Raw genomic sequence first — 14,643 nt, 5'->3', positions numbered from 1 at the left:
TCAGGAATGTTGGTTTCACAGGTGGGGGAGTGGCCCCCCCAGGTTCTCTGTTACAGGTTCTTAATTCCTTAGCCTAGTACACAATTGATACAAAAGTATTCCTTCATATGAAAGAGAAGGCTTCTGCAACAGCCCCGCAATGCTGCAATGCGCAATGCCGGCTAAAGCTGGGAGCCAGCCAGAGCCCCAGCAAGGTCTCCCACGTGGCTGACAGCGACCAGCCACCCGAGCCATCACTCCTGTCTATACTGTCGGGAAGCCTGAGCCGGGGATTGAACCCCTGACGCTGCTGTAGCTTAACCACAGGGCCAAAGACCTGTTCCCTAAGATGCTTTTTCAATGTTAAAACACATAAGATCGAATACTTGTTCACAAACCACAAAACCTCACAGAAGCTAAGTGCCATGTACACCTAGGTAGCACAGTCCTGTTGACATCTACCTGGCAATATCCTGGCAATTACACGACACTGTTACTGCCTAGCTGCTCACGGCCTAGGACGCGGTGCTCAGGTGCTCAGGTGCTCGCGGGAACGGCGGGAAGACAGGCGGCTGCGCACAAAGCACCCAGCTGGCTGTCAGGTGAAGCCTGAGCCACGATAGCATCCCTGGCCTGAGGCAGGTCAGAACTAGTTTAAACCCACAATTCCAGCCCTACTCTCTCCTTGTGGGGCTTCTGGAGCGAGGGGTGGAGGTACCACTCCTTATCACAAAGCAGCCTTTGTCCCTGGAGCAGTCCCTGTCTCATCCAGAGAACGAACCATCTCGGGCTCCACTGGCTTCCCAAGGGACCTGCCTGCACCTGCTGGTCCACCCACTCTGCATGGCACAGCACCTGGTGAGGGTTGCAGGAGTCGTGGCCGGCACCCTGGGGTTTGAGCGTGCCTTTCTTTGTGCTGCTATTCTCGTGCAAGTAAGACAATGTATGCGCGCACACACACACACCGATAACAGATTACCCCGTGTGGGGAAAAGGCAGGCTCCCTGGTGCAGGAGAGACAGCAGTATGGGAAGACACAAAAAGAACCAGGGCCAGAGCCTGTGAACCACACACCAAGTTCAAGTCTGGGGCTGCTGAGAACAAGAAAGGGCGGCCCGCTCAGCTCCGCCTGGGGCTCAGCGCCGCCCTGCACCATTCAGAATTTTTAAAGGTACATATACGATCTTGATTGACAGAACACACAACGCGACACTTAGGATCCTACAGCTTTTACAAAAACGTTTCAGCTAAGCCAAGACATTCTAAGAATATCCGTGACGTAACGTCTTATAACAGCACGCGGCAGGTGGGGCTCCGGGGACCGGCTATGCTTCTCCTTGTACAGGCGGCTCCCTGCGGACGGAGGGGAAGGTCACGCTGCTGCCATCTTCCTTCCACCCCTCAGGATGGCACGGGGGCCAGGTCACAAACACCAGTCACTCTGACCACCGACACTGGGAGTGTCCACCCCTTACAGGGGCTCGAAGGCCATCCTGGGAGGCCACCCAGGCAGCAGAGCTAAGAACTGCCCACACACTGGGCTTCCTGAAGTGCTGGACTCCCCACCTACACCAAGAGCGGCTACCTTGCACTGCACCAGACCAGATCCACTGCCTCTGGATTTTATCCACTTGCAGGCTCAGCCCACAGGGCTCTCCACGGGCAGAGGTGGCCGCGCACAGACCCGCACGGCCAGGTGCTCAGGCGACATGTCCTAAGCCTGCCTTCCCTGGTGACTTGGAGGAGACTGGCCCCGCAGAAACGGAGTTAGGCACGAGAACAGGGGCGCTGGGCGGCCCCCGCTGGGCGACCAGGTCCACAGGGAAACAGGGGCCTGGCAGGCTGCAGCTCCGCAGAACCATGCTCCGGCGAGTGTTGGGAGGGGCGTGGGCCGTTCACCTGCCTTTGGTTTGATCTGAAACAAAGCAAGCAAGGGAGCTCTGCAGCTGGCCCCCAGCCGATACTGCTGGCAGCTGAGCCCACTGCCCTGTGTGCCCAAGCACTGCAGGGGGCCCAGCCGCGGCCAAGGACCGCTCATGGCTGGCTCCACCTGAGGAACAGCTACACGCTGCCACCATGGCTATAGTGGCAGGCTAGGGCAGCTGCACTCAAGGCCCTGCCCATCCTGCAACACCGAGAAGCCCTGGCCGGCCACTCCTGCATCGCAGCCCCTCACCCTTGCCTGTGCCAAGGATCCCCAGGCAGCCCAGCTCCCACCCTCCCTCCAGCCCCTCCCCCAGCTCTGTCCCTAGCTCTCTCTCCGCCTCTGCAGAAGCACTGGACATGCCCAATGGGAAGGCTCCCCGGCCACTGGGCAGCATTTCAGCAGGTGCACTGGGCCCTCCGGGGGACTCAGCCACCTGTCCCCAGGTCAGGGCCATGCTGCGGAACACACACTCGCAGCCCGGCTCCTCACCTGCAGGCAGGAAACAGACAGGTGCTCCAGCGGGCAAGCATCTGGGACGACAGCCACTGCAGCCACTGGACGTCAGCGGGAAGGTCGGGGAGCCACCTCACCAGTCTGTGGAACACACCAGGAGCCCCGACAGGGCACACACATGCAGGGGCACACACACGCTCAGCGGGAAGGTCGGGGAGCCACCTCACCAGTCTGTGGAACACACCAGGAGCCCCCATGGGGCACACACATGCAGGGGCACACACACGCTCAGTGGGAAGGTCGGGGAGCCACCTCACCAGTCTGTGGAACACACCAGGACCCCCGACAGGGCACACACATGCAGGGGCACACGCACCCTCGGTGGGCCAAACACAAAGCAAATCAAATGCAGGTATCTCTCAGGCGAACCCTCCTTGCAGGTGACCTGCCAGCGTCACCCCGGGACACCCCAAATCCCAGTCCGATGGGCTCCTGCAAGGAGGCCCCCAAAACAGTGGCAGAGCTGGCAGCACCAGACTGTGGGTTGTACCCAGGGAACACCCCCCAGATGGGGCTGGGGACAGAAACACCAGGAGCAATCCCAGGACAAGGTCACGGCCAGGACTTCCAGAGGACCCTAAGGCCCAGCAGCGGATGGATGAGTCAGCGTGTCCCCCTCTCAGGGACTCACCCCACCACCTGGATTCAACCCCCGCCCTGACAAACACGGGGTCCAGCATCAAAGCTCCACGTCCGCAGGGGCTCTGTGGCCACTTGTGGCAGACCCCTGGCACCTGTGCCTGCTCCCACTTGTGCTTCGGTCCCACCATCTCTGGACCACCTGTAGACCATGTCTCCACTCCCGGCATCTCTTAGCTCTGGTCTTTTTCTCTTTCCTTTTGGTTAGATCAGGATGATTTCGCTGTGTACCAAGTGCCTTCTGTTCCTCAGGAACCCCCCACGGTAACTTAACGGGCTAGCATAGAGAACCCTTTTCTCCCCTGCATGTTGACACTGTCAAGCTAAGGCCAGAACAGCAGACGGGGCTCTCCATTGTCCCCCACTTCCCTGGGATCTGAAAGGGAGCAACAAGGACCCTGCTGCCCAGCTTGGAGACCTGAGAGCCAGGACCCCAGCCTTGCGGGGCCTCAGTTTCCCCAGACAGTCAAGCAAGGCTGTACCAGCAGCCACGTGAGGCCAGCACCAGCTGCAGGAGTCCCTGGTGGGGTTCCAGAACTCGCACCAAGCAACAGATGCAGGAAGTGCTAAGCATGGGAGAGCAGCTCTCCAGGGCAGCAGTGCCTAGGGGCTCACAGCTGTGTCCTGCCGTAGAGGCGCCCGGGAGAGGCCCTGCGTCACCCACAGCAAGCCTGGGCGGTGCGAGGCTCACCTCTTTACGGCGGCGAAGGTGGACTCCACAGGCAGGGTGCAGGGCAGGGCCACGTAGGACAGGATCCGGACCGGCAGGAAATTGAAGATCTTGTTCACGTACCCACCTCGGTCCTTCATTGTTTCACTCAGAACTGCAAGAGATGATGCAGAAATGCTATCTCCCAAACGCACCAAGAACCAATGTGCTGGCCACGCCCGGGACGCCCACAAAACACGCAAACCCTGGAGCCCAGTGTGGCAGAGATCACCAAGAGGCGTGGGCAGGGAGCAGCCCAGAGCAGCCCCGGCAGGGCTCACAGGACACTGGCAGCCCAGAGCAGTCCAGAGCAGCCCAGAGCAGCCCAGAGCAGCCCAGAGCAGCCCCAGCAGGGCTCACAGGGGACCAGTAGCCCAGAGCAGCCCCGGCAGGGCTCACAGGACACTGGCAGCCCAGAGCAGCCCAGAGCAGCCCAGAGCAGCCCAGAGCAGTCCTGGCAGGACACCAGTAGCCCAGAGCAGCCCAGAGCAGCCCTGGCAGGGCTCATAGGACACCAACCAACAAGCACGCTGGACGGATTCAGTCACCACTGCCCCTTGCCCATTGTGCCCCTCAGCCAGACCTCGCCCCTCTTCCTGGACCTCCTGACCCCTCAGGTCACATTAGCCTGGGCAGCCGCTGTCTCCCACTCCTAGTCCAAGGACGTGTGTCTCGTCCACCTTGGACTTTCTGCCGAATGCAGACTCTGCTTGCGGATTCAGCAATCTGACTCCGTTCCCTGACAGCTGCACAGCTTGCAAACACCCATTTTTCAGTTCTTGGGACAGTTGGGAAGATCAGGGTCTGGGTGCCAGCCAACGTCTGGGTGCCTGGCAAGAACGCTTGCTCACGGCCGCGCCTCCTGTGTCCTCTGTCGGTGGGGATGGGAACCTCAGGTGTCGCTAAGGACACTGACCCATCGATGCAGCTGGAGGCACCCTGACTTCCCTCCTCCTGACATCATCCCCACAGCGGGCCTGTCACTGGGGAACTTGGAGGGGTGCCACCAGTGTGAGTGTGGTGGATTCCACGGGCACTGGATGGCAAGGTAGGCTAGAGCACCTTGTTGGGAAAGCTATGAGGTTGGGGAGGGGGCCGCTTGAGGAAGGAGGCCTGATGACAGGCGGGCAGGTACCTGAAAAGTGTGCTAAGGAAACGGGCTGAGTCCCAAAGGCAGCAGAACCTCGGCCCCTGGGGGCCACACAAAGCCACAGCCTTGAGTCATACAAGGAGGCTGGGCAGGGATGGCGTGAGGTGTAGCCCGTGACCTTGGCCCCAGTGGCCTCCATCGCAGTCTGTCCCTCCTCCTCCTCCTAGCCCATCCCCTCTCCCGCCCGAGTCCCAGTGGGAAGGGAGCTCGGCAAGCGCAAGAGGTGGGTGGGAAGTGGTGGCGCAGAGGTCCCGGGGCTGGCAGCTGGTGTCCCCAAGGCCCTGCCCACCCGTACCAGCACCTGCAGTGAGCCTGGGCGACAGGGCCTGTAGGATGCTGTCGTCCCATGGCAGGATGCTGAGGCGCAGGTGGTCCAGTAGTTCCTTCCCGTCAGGCCCCAGGGCCCAGGCTGCAGGCCCTGAGGACGACTCCTCGCTGTGGACCTCTGGGCCGGGCTCCTCCGAGGGCAGAGCCAGGCATGGCTGGGGCCTGCTGTAGATGCCTGCAAGCACACAGGAGACAAGCCCATCGTCATCTCACAGAAGCAGGGGTCACGGCAGCTCCCTCCCCCCGTTGTAGCAAGACAAGGCAGTCAGCACTGGCTGGGGGTGGGGCCGGCTGGGGAAGTATACTGGTGGCAGAGAGGAAGCGGTAAGGTGGGGGATTGGAAGCCTAAGAGCTGTAAGCCGAGCTGGCTCTACTCCTCGCCAGCTGTCTGGGTGTAACCTCCACATCTGGATTCTGAGGTTGAAGGGCAAGGGTCAGAGTTTGCTGACAAGAGCTAACCCCGAGTCCTCACTGGCAGGCTTGACGGCTGCCCACCATCACTACCTACCACTATGTCCAAGTCTCAATTGGAAACTCAGACACGGAGAAGGGAGGGGGCTCTGCCGCAAGCCACACAGCTGGGACTTGGCAGGGCCAGGATCTGGAGCCAGGTTGAGGTCAAACAGGACAGTGTTGGGGCACAGCGGGTTAAGCCGCAGCCTGTGACATCAGTACCCCGTGTGAGTGCCAGTTCACATCCTGCCTGCTCCACGTCCAGTCCTGCTCCTGCAAAGAACAGCAGCAGATGACCCAAGTCCCTGGCTCTCTGCACCCGTGTGGGAGACCCAGAGGAAGCTCCTGGCTCTTGGTTTCAGACTGGCCTAGCCCTAGCTGCTGCAGTCATTATTTGGGGAGTGAACTAGCGGATGATGGAAGATCTCTCTGTAACACTGCCTTCCATGTAAAATAAGTAAATTTTTTTTAAAAAAATAAATAAATGAATGAAACCCTCAGTATGTCCCAAGGCCTGGCCACTCATTCCTGGCTGCCCTACTCCGTCCGGCTCTGCATCCACTGCCCCACCACACCAGCTCCACAGGGCTTCCCTCTGTCCTCTGTGGCCAGAAGAGGCCCCGTGCCTGGTGCTCACCCACCCATCACCACCACTGCCTCCCTGGGCCTTGGTGAGCTGCCTATGCCTTCCTCTTGGCACGCCTCCTTCCACTTACTGATGCCCCCCCAAACTGGCAGGGGCCAAAGCCCCGGTTCACACGGAGACCCAGGCACGTGGCACCCAGAAGGGCACTGGGCATGTACTGAGCAGATACACACACACCTGACCTTGTCAGCACACCACGTCTGTGGCTCTGGCCAGGGCCAATTCAGAGGACCCTCACATGGGTTCAGGGGCTCCCAACACATCCACCGAGGGACCCCAAGGCTGCCAGCCCTGAGCCAGGATGCTGTGAAGCCAGGACCCTGCCTGGCAAGAACAAAGCAGCTGGCAGGCAGGTGTGACCCATACCCGGTGACAGATGGCCAGTGCGATGGCTCCATTTGAGCCCCATATCCAAGAGCCTGCTTACCTCAGCCCTCGCTAAGCAAGGGGCTCAGGAATATCCACGCAGGAAGCAAAAATGAGTTAGTCCTGCAGACAGCTTGGGGAGCAAGAGGGTGCACCCAGCTGCTTCAGCACCTGGCTCCACCCCTTGCAAAGGCTCTCCCTTCCCCTCTGCACAATGGGACAAAGATCTGCACGGAGGTGTTGGGGAGCGGGCTGAACAAGCCAGGCTGGCACCCGAAGGCTCGGAGCAGAGCTGGACACATGTGGCCAGCTCACAAAGCTAGCCACAGGCTGGTAACACACATCTCCAGCCCAGCAGAACACTAACCACAGGCAGGGTTACAAGTGGCCAGCTCACCAGCCACTGGCCACTAGAGGGCACCTCTGACCCCACTGGACGAGGCATACCTTTCTCTTCCAGGAACCTGAGCGCATCCAAGTACCCACGAAGGCAAATTTCTCCCAGCACCTAGGAGCAAACCGAGCAGCAGCTGTCACCAGCCATACACACACACGGGACACTCCTCCAAGCGCTAAGACCCTTGCGAGAGCCGACAAAGCACCATGCTGCCAGGAGCCTCCTCAGGGCCTCAGAGCCCATGTCACCTCAGAGCACGCTTCTCTCGGCTCCCTCGGTCCTGGCCAGAGCCTGCACCCCAACAGCTGACACCAGGTTACCCGGACACGGGTCGGGCTGGCAGCTTCTCCTAGAGTTAACGGCCCAGCCCGCTTCTGTTTGCGTGGGCAGAGTGGCTGCCCCCTGCCCCGCTCCTGGCCTCTCACCTTGACATCTGGGGGGAACAGCGCGCGGGTCAGGAGGTACACGTTCCCCAAGCACAGGCGTAGACTCAGGTTGGTGACGTTCACGTGCAGAAAGTTGGTGGATTTGATTTTGGGGCAGATGTCATGCTCCCCGTAGAACGGGGACACGGTGATGGTCGTCCTGGCGTCCAGGCAGGGGACATTGTCACTCGCCCCTCCATCCATATACCGCTTGAGGAAGGGGAGAGCAAAGGGACAGATTGCTGTGACGGGACGCATGCTCTGAGACCACAGGCCTTCACAGGGGCGTGTCTGCGGCCCCGGCTCTGCGTCTGCACCCACCTGCGGCCCAGGCCAGGCTCTGCGTCTGCACCCACCTGCGGCCCAGGCCAGGCTCTGCGTCTGCACCCACCTGCGGCCCAGGCCAGGCTCTGCGTCTGCACCCACCTGTGGCCCAGGCCAGGCTCTGCGTCTGCACCCAGCTACAGCCCAGGCCAGACTCTGCGTCTGCACCCACCTGCGGCCCAGGGTGTGCACTGCACCACCAGAGGCAAACGGAGACTGAGATCCAGCCAGGGAGATGCCCAGAGGTGTGAACAACCCACAGCACGGCAGGGCTGTGACCGCCCACGGACCTAGCAGGCTTTGCTATAGCCAGGGCTGCGCTTGGGAGTGGCCCCAGTCCCAGCCAGCGTGGCCCATCTGTGGGGGGCCCAGGGGGAGCCTTCTAAAGCCACAAGACGTGCCGCCCCTCCCCCACAGCGGACCCCAGCACACACAAACACCTGGGAGCAGAGTCTAGAACGAGTCCAGGAGCACACGGTGCGTCGAGCCGCCCCGCAGCCATGCAGACTGTGCAAGTCCATGACAGCTCCAAAATCATACACAGCAGACACAGGAGGCATGGGGGCTCACCAGCAGAGGAACCCACAAGTTCTCAGGAACCAGGCCGGCCACTTTCCACCCACAGGGTGCTTAGGTCCCCGCTGCCCCCCAAGTCTGCAGACTCCCTGGGCGTTGGTGGAGCTGGCTCTGCTGAGGCACGCCCGGGGCAGGGGTAGTGAAAGGGGATAAACGTGATCAATGCAGGCAAAAGCCTGCCTCTGTGCTGACCTGAGCCACTGCCACCACAGCCATCAGGCTACGGCATCAGGGCCACGGCAGGGCTAGACAACTCTCGACGCCCACTAGAGGGCTGAGAGATGGATCCAGGCTCAGTGTACAGATGGATCCAGACGGATCCAGGCTCAGTGTACAGAGCTGCTGCCGGGAACACAGCACTCCATACCTGCACTAGCTCAAATCCTGGCTGTTCCATTTCCAAGCCAGCTCCCTGCTAACTGGCCTGGGAAAGCAGAAGATGGCCCAAGGACTCGGAGCTCATGGCATCAGCCTGGCCCAGCACTGGCCATTGGTGTGGGGGGCGGAGGGCGGTGAAATAGCAGACAGAAGATTTCTCTAACTCTGCCTTTCAAATAATTAATCTTGAAGCAGCCCAGTTACTATGCAGTACAGCAGGGGTTCAGTTCTACCTGTGTCTGCCATACAAAGCCCGGGTGACTCACTGGTGTCAGGGCAGCTGTGGGCATGAGCGAGGCTCCTCGTAACTGGCTGTTACACCTGGCCAGCGCTGCTACTGTTACACAGATCACAACGACCTCAATGCCACCCCCGGCCTGAGGCAGGCTAGGGCACCCACCTAGGCACCCCCGAGGCTGGGCTGGGAGGGGTCTTTGCTGAGGGTGCCAGCCCGCACGTGTGGGCTAGGAGCAGAATGCCCAGGCTCAGCTGTGCTGACCTCCACTGCCTCCAGCCATGGAGATGGCGCCTGGGCGGAGGGTGGGCAGGGCTACGGAGCAGCCCTGTGGAGACCTAGCACCTCGATCCAAGCCTGCCCACTAAACACCTCCACTCGAGTCTCACACCCTTACCCATCGCCCCTAGAGCGACACAGCAGCCAGCAGGTGCACACATCATCTGCATGGAGTCACATTCCAGTGCTCTCTGCGGCTTCTGGCTCTCTATGCCAAAGGCTGAAGAGTGCCCAAGTCGGGGCAGGGTCCTGTATCTCCCCAGCAGTGAGTACAAGGCACGCCCCCAGGCTGGCATAGCCCCCAGACTCACCTCGCCTCTGAAGCAAGGGGGGATGAGGCCGGAGTAGAAAGGGATGAAACAGGAGCACAGCAGGGCCTGCAGAGGCAGGGAGCAGTGAGATCCGCGTGTAGGCAGCCGCCACCACCCACCAGGGAGCAGTGAGACCCCCTGTTCACGCAGTACCCCCGCCACCCACCAGGGAGCAGTGAGACCCCTGTTCACGCAGCAGCCCCGCCACCCACCAGGAAGCAGTGGCCTGGAAAAACGAGCTGCATCCCATATGCTCAGGCCTCCAGATCCTGCCTGCTGGGGGCTCTCAACAAGCTCCGAGAAAGTGCGAGAAGAAAAAGTCATGCCTGTGGCTCTCCCTGACCCTGGACTTCCTGTCCTTGTTCCCGTGAGACCCCGCTGGGGCATCCCACACCAGGGCATCCCACACCAGGGCCGAAGGCCCAGGCCGAGGCTTCTCCCATGCCCAGACATGCCCAGGAGAAGCATGAGCTGTGTGATGTGGCATTTTGACACCACGAAGTATCAGAGGTGAATGCCATGTGGGCAGTACTGTTGAGGACTGCCCAGGACACGCAGAGGGGTGCAGGGTACACAAAGCACAGGCTCCCGGCTGGAGTGGACCAGAGCCGACACTGGGAGGGGGAGGATTTATTTGCAATAGAAACTGTACTTCTGGGCCTGGCACGGTAGCCTAGTGGCTGAAGTCCTTCCCATAGGGGTGCCAGTTCTAATCCTGACAGCTCCACTTTTTCCTGGCCTGGAAAAGCAGTTGAGGACGACCCAAAGCCTTGGGACCCTGCACCCGAGTGGGAGACCCAGAAGAGCTCCTGGCTCCTGGCTTCAGACTGGCTCAGCTCCGGCCATTGTGGCAGCTTGGGGAGTGAACCATCAGATGGAAGATCTTTCTCTCTTTCTCTCCTCCTCTCTGAATATCCACCTTTCCAATAAAATAAATCCGTAAAAAATTTTAAAAAATAAATCTTAAAAAAAGAAAGAAACTGTACATTTAGGGGTATTAGCTTAAACCTCGACCTGAGGCACAAGTATCCTACGGGCGCTGGTTCGCTGCTTCACTTTCAACCCGACTCCCTGCTTATGGCATGGAAAAGCACTGGAGGACGGCCCAAATCCTTGGGCTCCTGCACCCATGTGGGAGACGTGGAAGAAGCTCCTGGCTCCTGGCTTCAGATCAGCTCAGCTCTGGCCACTGTGGCCAACCGGAAAGGGAACCAGCAGCTGAAAAATGTCTCCCTCTCTCCCTCTCCCTGTAAATCTGACTTTCACTCAAAGAGAAACTTCTTTCTGGCCCGTTCCAGGTGTACAGACGCTGGGATGAAAACATTCCAGGGCTTTCTCGCAAACTCCCCGAGAGAAACACGCCACTCACATCCACCACCTCCTGCTTGGACTGGAAGTCGGACACCAGCACGTTCTCCCCGTCGGACACCCTGGTGAGCGAGATACACAGCTTGCCGGACACAAGCTGGTGCGCATTTGGCGGCAGGTGCTGCTGCAGGTCATCGCGGAGGCACCTGTCCATGTTGAAGGACGGATGCAGGGCGCCGATGTTCCGGCTCCTGGCCTGCCGGACCAGGTCCATGAGTATCTGCAGGGTCTTGTCTGCGGGCAGAGCGGGACAGGAGGGCAGGTGACCCGCTGGGGCCAGCCAGATGCTGTCAGCCCGTGGCTAGACCTGTGCTAACTCGGTCTCCCTCAGTGAACACTGAGCCAGACGGATAACTAGACTGTACAAAGATGTGTGAAACGGAGGGGCTGGAGCTGTGGCGCAGGTCAAACCACTGGGCATCCCACCTAAGTGAGGGTTCAAGTCCCAGCTGCTCTACTTCCCATCCAGCTTTTTGTAAATGCACCTGGGGGAACACCTGAAAACGGCCCCAATGCTTGCACCCCCGCCACCCACAAGGTGACTGGAAAGGAGTTTAAGACTCGTTGATTCTGGCCTGAACCAGCCCCATCTCTTGGGGCCTTTTGGGGAGTGAACCAGCAGATGGAAGAACTCTCTCTGTATCACTCTGCTTTGCAAACAAATATATCTTTAAAAAAAATAATAATTATCTCGGGCCCAAAGCAGTAGCCTAGCAGCTAAAGTCCTCGTCTTGCATGCACCAGGATCCCATATGGTTGCTGGTTCTAATCCTGGCGGTCCCACTTCCCATCCAGCTCGCTGCTTGTGGCCTGGGAAAGCAGTCAAGGACGGCCTTTGGGATCTGGAATGTTAAATAATGAGGAGTCCCAGGGTCTGCCCTGAGTTTTTTATTTTTTTAAGATTTATTTATTTTCATTGGAAATTCAAATTTATAGAGAGGAAGAGAGACAGAAAGGTCTTCCGTCTGTTGGTTCACTCCCCAAGTGGCTGCAACAGTCAGAGCTGAGCCAGGAGTCAGGAGTTTTTTGGGGGTCCCCCACGTGGGTGCAGGGTCCCATAGCATTAGGCCGTCCTCTACTGCTTTCCCAGGACTCAAGCAGGGAGCTGGATCGGAGGTGGAACAGCCAGGACGCGAACCAGCACCTATGTGGGTTGCTGGGACTGACACACGGAGGATCAGCCAGTCGGGCTATTACGCTGACCCCTTGTGATATATTTCTACTGTCGACCCAGCTTTGGGTCTCTGCCACAGGACTGAGCCTCCCACCTGGTTCAGGGGAAGCCCCCACCTCTGCAGCTCGCCCCCGCCAAGGCCTGACACACAGCACCATCAGAGTTCTGGCAACCGAGAAAAGATCTGGGACCCAAGTTTGAGTCCCCCTTTTCCCGTTTACCAACAGAGAGCTCAGTGGGCCACCTGACCACTGGCCCAAGTCTCAGAGCACACTTGCCTAATGGACAATCAGAGGCTGCTGAGAAACAGCTCCTTCCAGCACCGAGAGTCTCGCAGCAGAACCGGGTGGTGGACACGGCGCTCTCTCGGACCCCCTTCCCCGGACTGCTGCCCTCTGCATGGCCCTGGCACACAACACGGCCCCTGCAGGCACAAGACTTGACCAGCTGCAAATCCTGGGCAGCATGCAGTCAGATCCGGCCCTGACTCCTCCCCCACTCCCTCCTCTGCTCTCCGCTAAGCAGGGCCAGGAAGGACAGACTGGATCCCGGTTGGAGGCTTCTCCGGACGCAGCAGCCCAGGCCAGCACACACGGTCACCTGCTGCATGGTAGCCCCAAGCACATGGTCCCCTGTGAGACAGGAGGCTCTCTATACCCTGGACTCAGCATCCCTCAGACCCCCTTCCCCCATGGGCGCTCCCATAGGACCACGGGGACACAAGTGTGCTAACGCCACAGTGTGCAGATGGTCAGGAGGCCAGGCTGACCCTCCCAGGGTGCCGCCCTTCCTGCCCTTTGCCCCTTTCCCAGGCCAGGAAGGAAGGGCAGGCAGATGGGCAGGCAGCCAGGAAGGCCTTGCCTCCTAATCCCCAAATCCGTCAGCCCAGCCTCTGCTCACTGGTCCTAGCCAATGGCAGTGCTTCCCTGCTAGCTCCCCGCTGGCGCTGGCCAGCACACTGAAGATTAAAACTGTGTGGCCACCCAACCTCTCCGGGGCTGATAAGAGGGCATGGTCTTCTCATGGGGCTCACAGCTCCACGATGCCACCTGCTCCAGGAGCTGTCCGGGCACTGGAGCCCACCACCCACAACACAAGCACCTCTGGGAATGAGGCTGCACCCCAGGAGCTGGTTCACAGCATGCCCCTCTCTGGCCGGCATCCCGAGGCACAAGCGGCTAATCAGCAGCCAGATTCATGTCCCCTGCAGCATCTCACAGCCAGTGGTGCTGCACCAGAGGGGGCGGCTAGCTGGCCCAGCAGTGAGGGGCAGAGCGAGAGAGGGAGAGAGGGAGAGAAGGAGAGAGGAGGGAGAGAGGGAGAGGTGATGAGACCTACCTGAGCCAGGAGGGAAGAGACACCTGCCCCACTCCTGTCTCCGGTTGCTACACAGGCTCTACAGGGGCAGCGGCGCAGTGCCCGAGTCGCCAGAGGCTGGGCGCCCACGGGGCGGGACATCAGCTAAGGCCTCCAGGTGCGCAATCTCCAGCCCACCCCGCCAATGCGCAAAGACCGGCGCTCCTCCCAGGCCCGATCCCTACTGCGGGCCGCTCGGGACACCCCAAGCCCCGTTCCCGGGCAGAGCTCCCTCTGTGCCCCCGGCCAGGGGCGGCCCCCGCAGGACGCACCCCGGGCTCCCCTTACGCACCCAGTGGCATCCCGCAGAGAAAGGAGGCACAGTGCAGCGCGCCGGCGGAGCAGCCCAAGAACATGCGCGCGTCTCGGAGGAGGTGCGGGGCGTGCTCGCTCAGGCAGCGCGTCGCCCCGACGTGGTAGAAGCCCATGAAGCCGCAGCCCGCGAAGGACAGGCTCCAGCCGCGCTCCAGGTCGTACATGGCGGCGCCGGGTGCCGGGCCGGAGGACAGGAGGCCCCGCTGCGCTCGGACAGGACGCTCCGCTGCTCCCGGCCGGAGGACCGGACGCTCGGCTGCGCTCGGACCGGACGCTCCGCTGCTCCCGGCCGGAGGACCGGACACCCCGCTGTGCTTGGACAGGACACCCCGCTGTGCTTGGACAGGACGCCCCGCTGCGCTCGGACCGGACGCTCCACTGCTCCCGGCCGGAGGACCGGACACCCCGCTGTGCTTGGACAGGACACCCCGCTGCGCTCGGTCGGAGGACGCTCCGCTGCTCCCGGACGGAGGACCGGACGCTCGGCTGCGCTCGGACAGGACGCCCCGCTGCGCTCGGCCGGGACCGCGCGCTCGGAGAACCGGACGCTCGCACTCGCCGCTCGCAGCCCCGCGGCCGCCCAGGTAATCCCTGCGTGACGTCACCAGGCCGGCCCCCGCCACGCAAATGAACCGGCTGGAGGCCCAATGGGAGGGCGGGACGCCCCTCTCCTCAGGCTGCAGGGGGCGGGGCGGGGGCGGGGCAGGGGCGGGGCGGGGAGGCGGGAGCGCGCCAGGGGGTCCGGGAGCGCGCCAGGGGGTCCGGGAGCGCGCCAGGGGGTCCGGGAGCGCGCCAG

At 61.0% G+C, this 14,643-nt stretch overlaps 1 protein-coding gene across 2 annotated transcripts; it reads right to left on the bottom strand.

The window, feature by feature from the left end:
• Nucleotides 1-577: 577 nt before the first annotated feature.
• PNPLA3 (patatin like phospholipase domain containing 3) lies at nucleotides 578-14,119 on the bottom strand. 2 transcript variants are annotated; one of them, XM_040991519.1, is made up of 9 exons: nucleotides 13,825-14,119; nucleotides 11,004-11,236; nucleotides 9,635-9,700; nucleotides 7,532-7,741; nucleotides 7,157-7,217; nucleotides 5,219-5,419; nucleotides 3,750-3,882; nucleotides 2,396-2,500; nucleotides 578-1,894 (listed from the first exon to the last, which is right to left on the bottom strand). In XM_040991519.1, exons 1-9 carry the CDS (start codon nucleotides 14,009-14,011, stop codon nucleotides 1,747-1,749), a joined length of 1,344 nt encoding a protein of 447 aa, XP_040847453.1. In that variant the 5' UTR covers nucleotides 14,012-14,119; the 3' UTR covers nucleotides 578-1,746. The 2 variants fall into 2 exon arrangements, with proteins under 2 accessions (XP_040847453.1, XP_040847463.1); XM_040991529.1 differs by lacking the exon at nucleotides 578-1,894 and having other exon boundaries at nucleotides 2,392-2,500.
• Between the last annotated feature and the right edge of the window lie 524 nt (nucleotides 14,120-14,643).

Source organism: Ochotona curzoniae, unplaced genomic scaffold (assembly GCF_017591425.1).
Source record: "Ochotona curzoniae isolate NIBS_2020 unplaced genomic scaffold, NIBS_Ocur_1.0 contig_1014, whole genome shotgun sequence".
NCBI classification, from domain to species: domain Eukaryota; kingdom Metazoa; phylum Chordata; class Mammalia; order Lagomorpha; family Ochotonidae; genus Ochotona; species Ochotona curzoniae.
The sequence above is the reverse complement of the archived record's forward strand: the minus strand, read 5'-3'. Positions and strand labels throughout refer to the sequence as shown.

Excerpts from the sequence above, each read along its gene's own strand:
- PNPLA3 (XM_040991519.1), bottom strand. The coding sequence starts at position 14,011 with ATGTACGACCTGGAGCGCGGCTGGAGCCTGTCCTTCGCGGGCTGCGGC. Across the intron at positions 5,420-7,156 it reads CAGGTTCCTGGAAGAGAAAG|GCATCTACAGCAGGCCCCAG; the intron begins GTATGCCTCGTC and ends GTGTGCTTGCAG. Across the intron at positions 1,895-2,395 it reads TGTCTGTTTCCTGCCTGCAG|ATCAAACCAAAGGCAGGTGA; the intron begins GTGAGGAGCCGG and ends GCTTTGTTTCAG.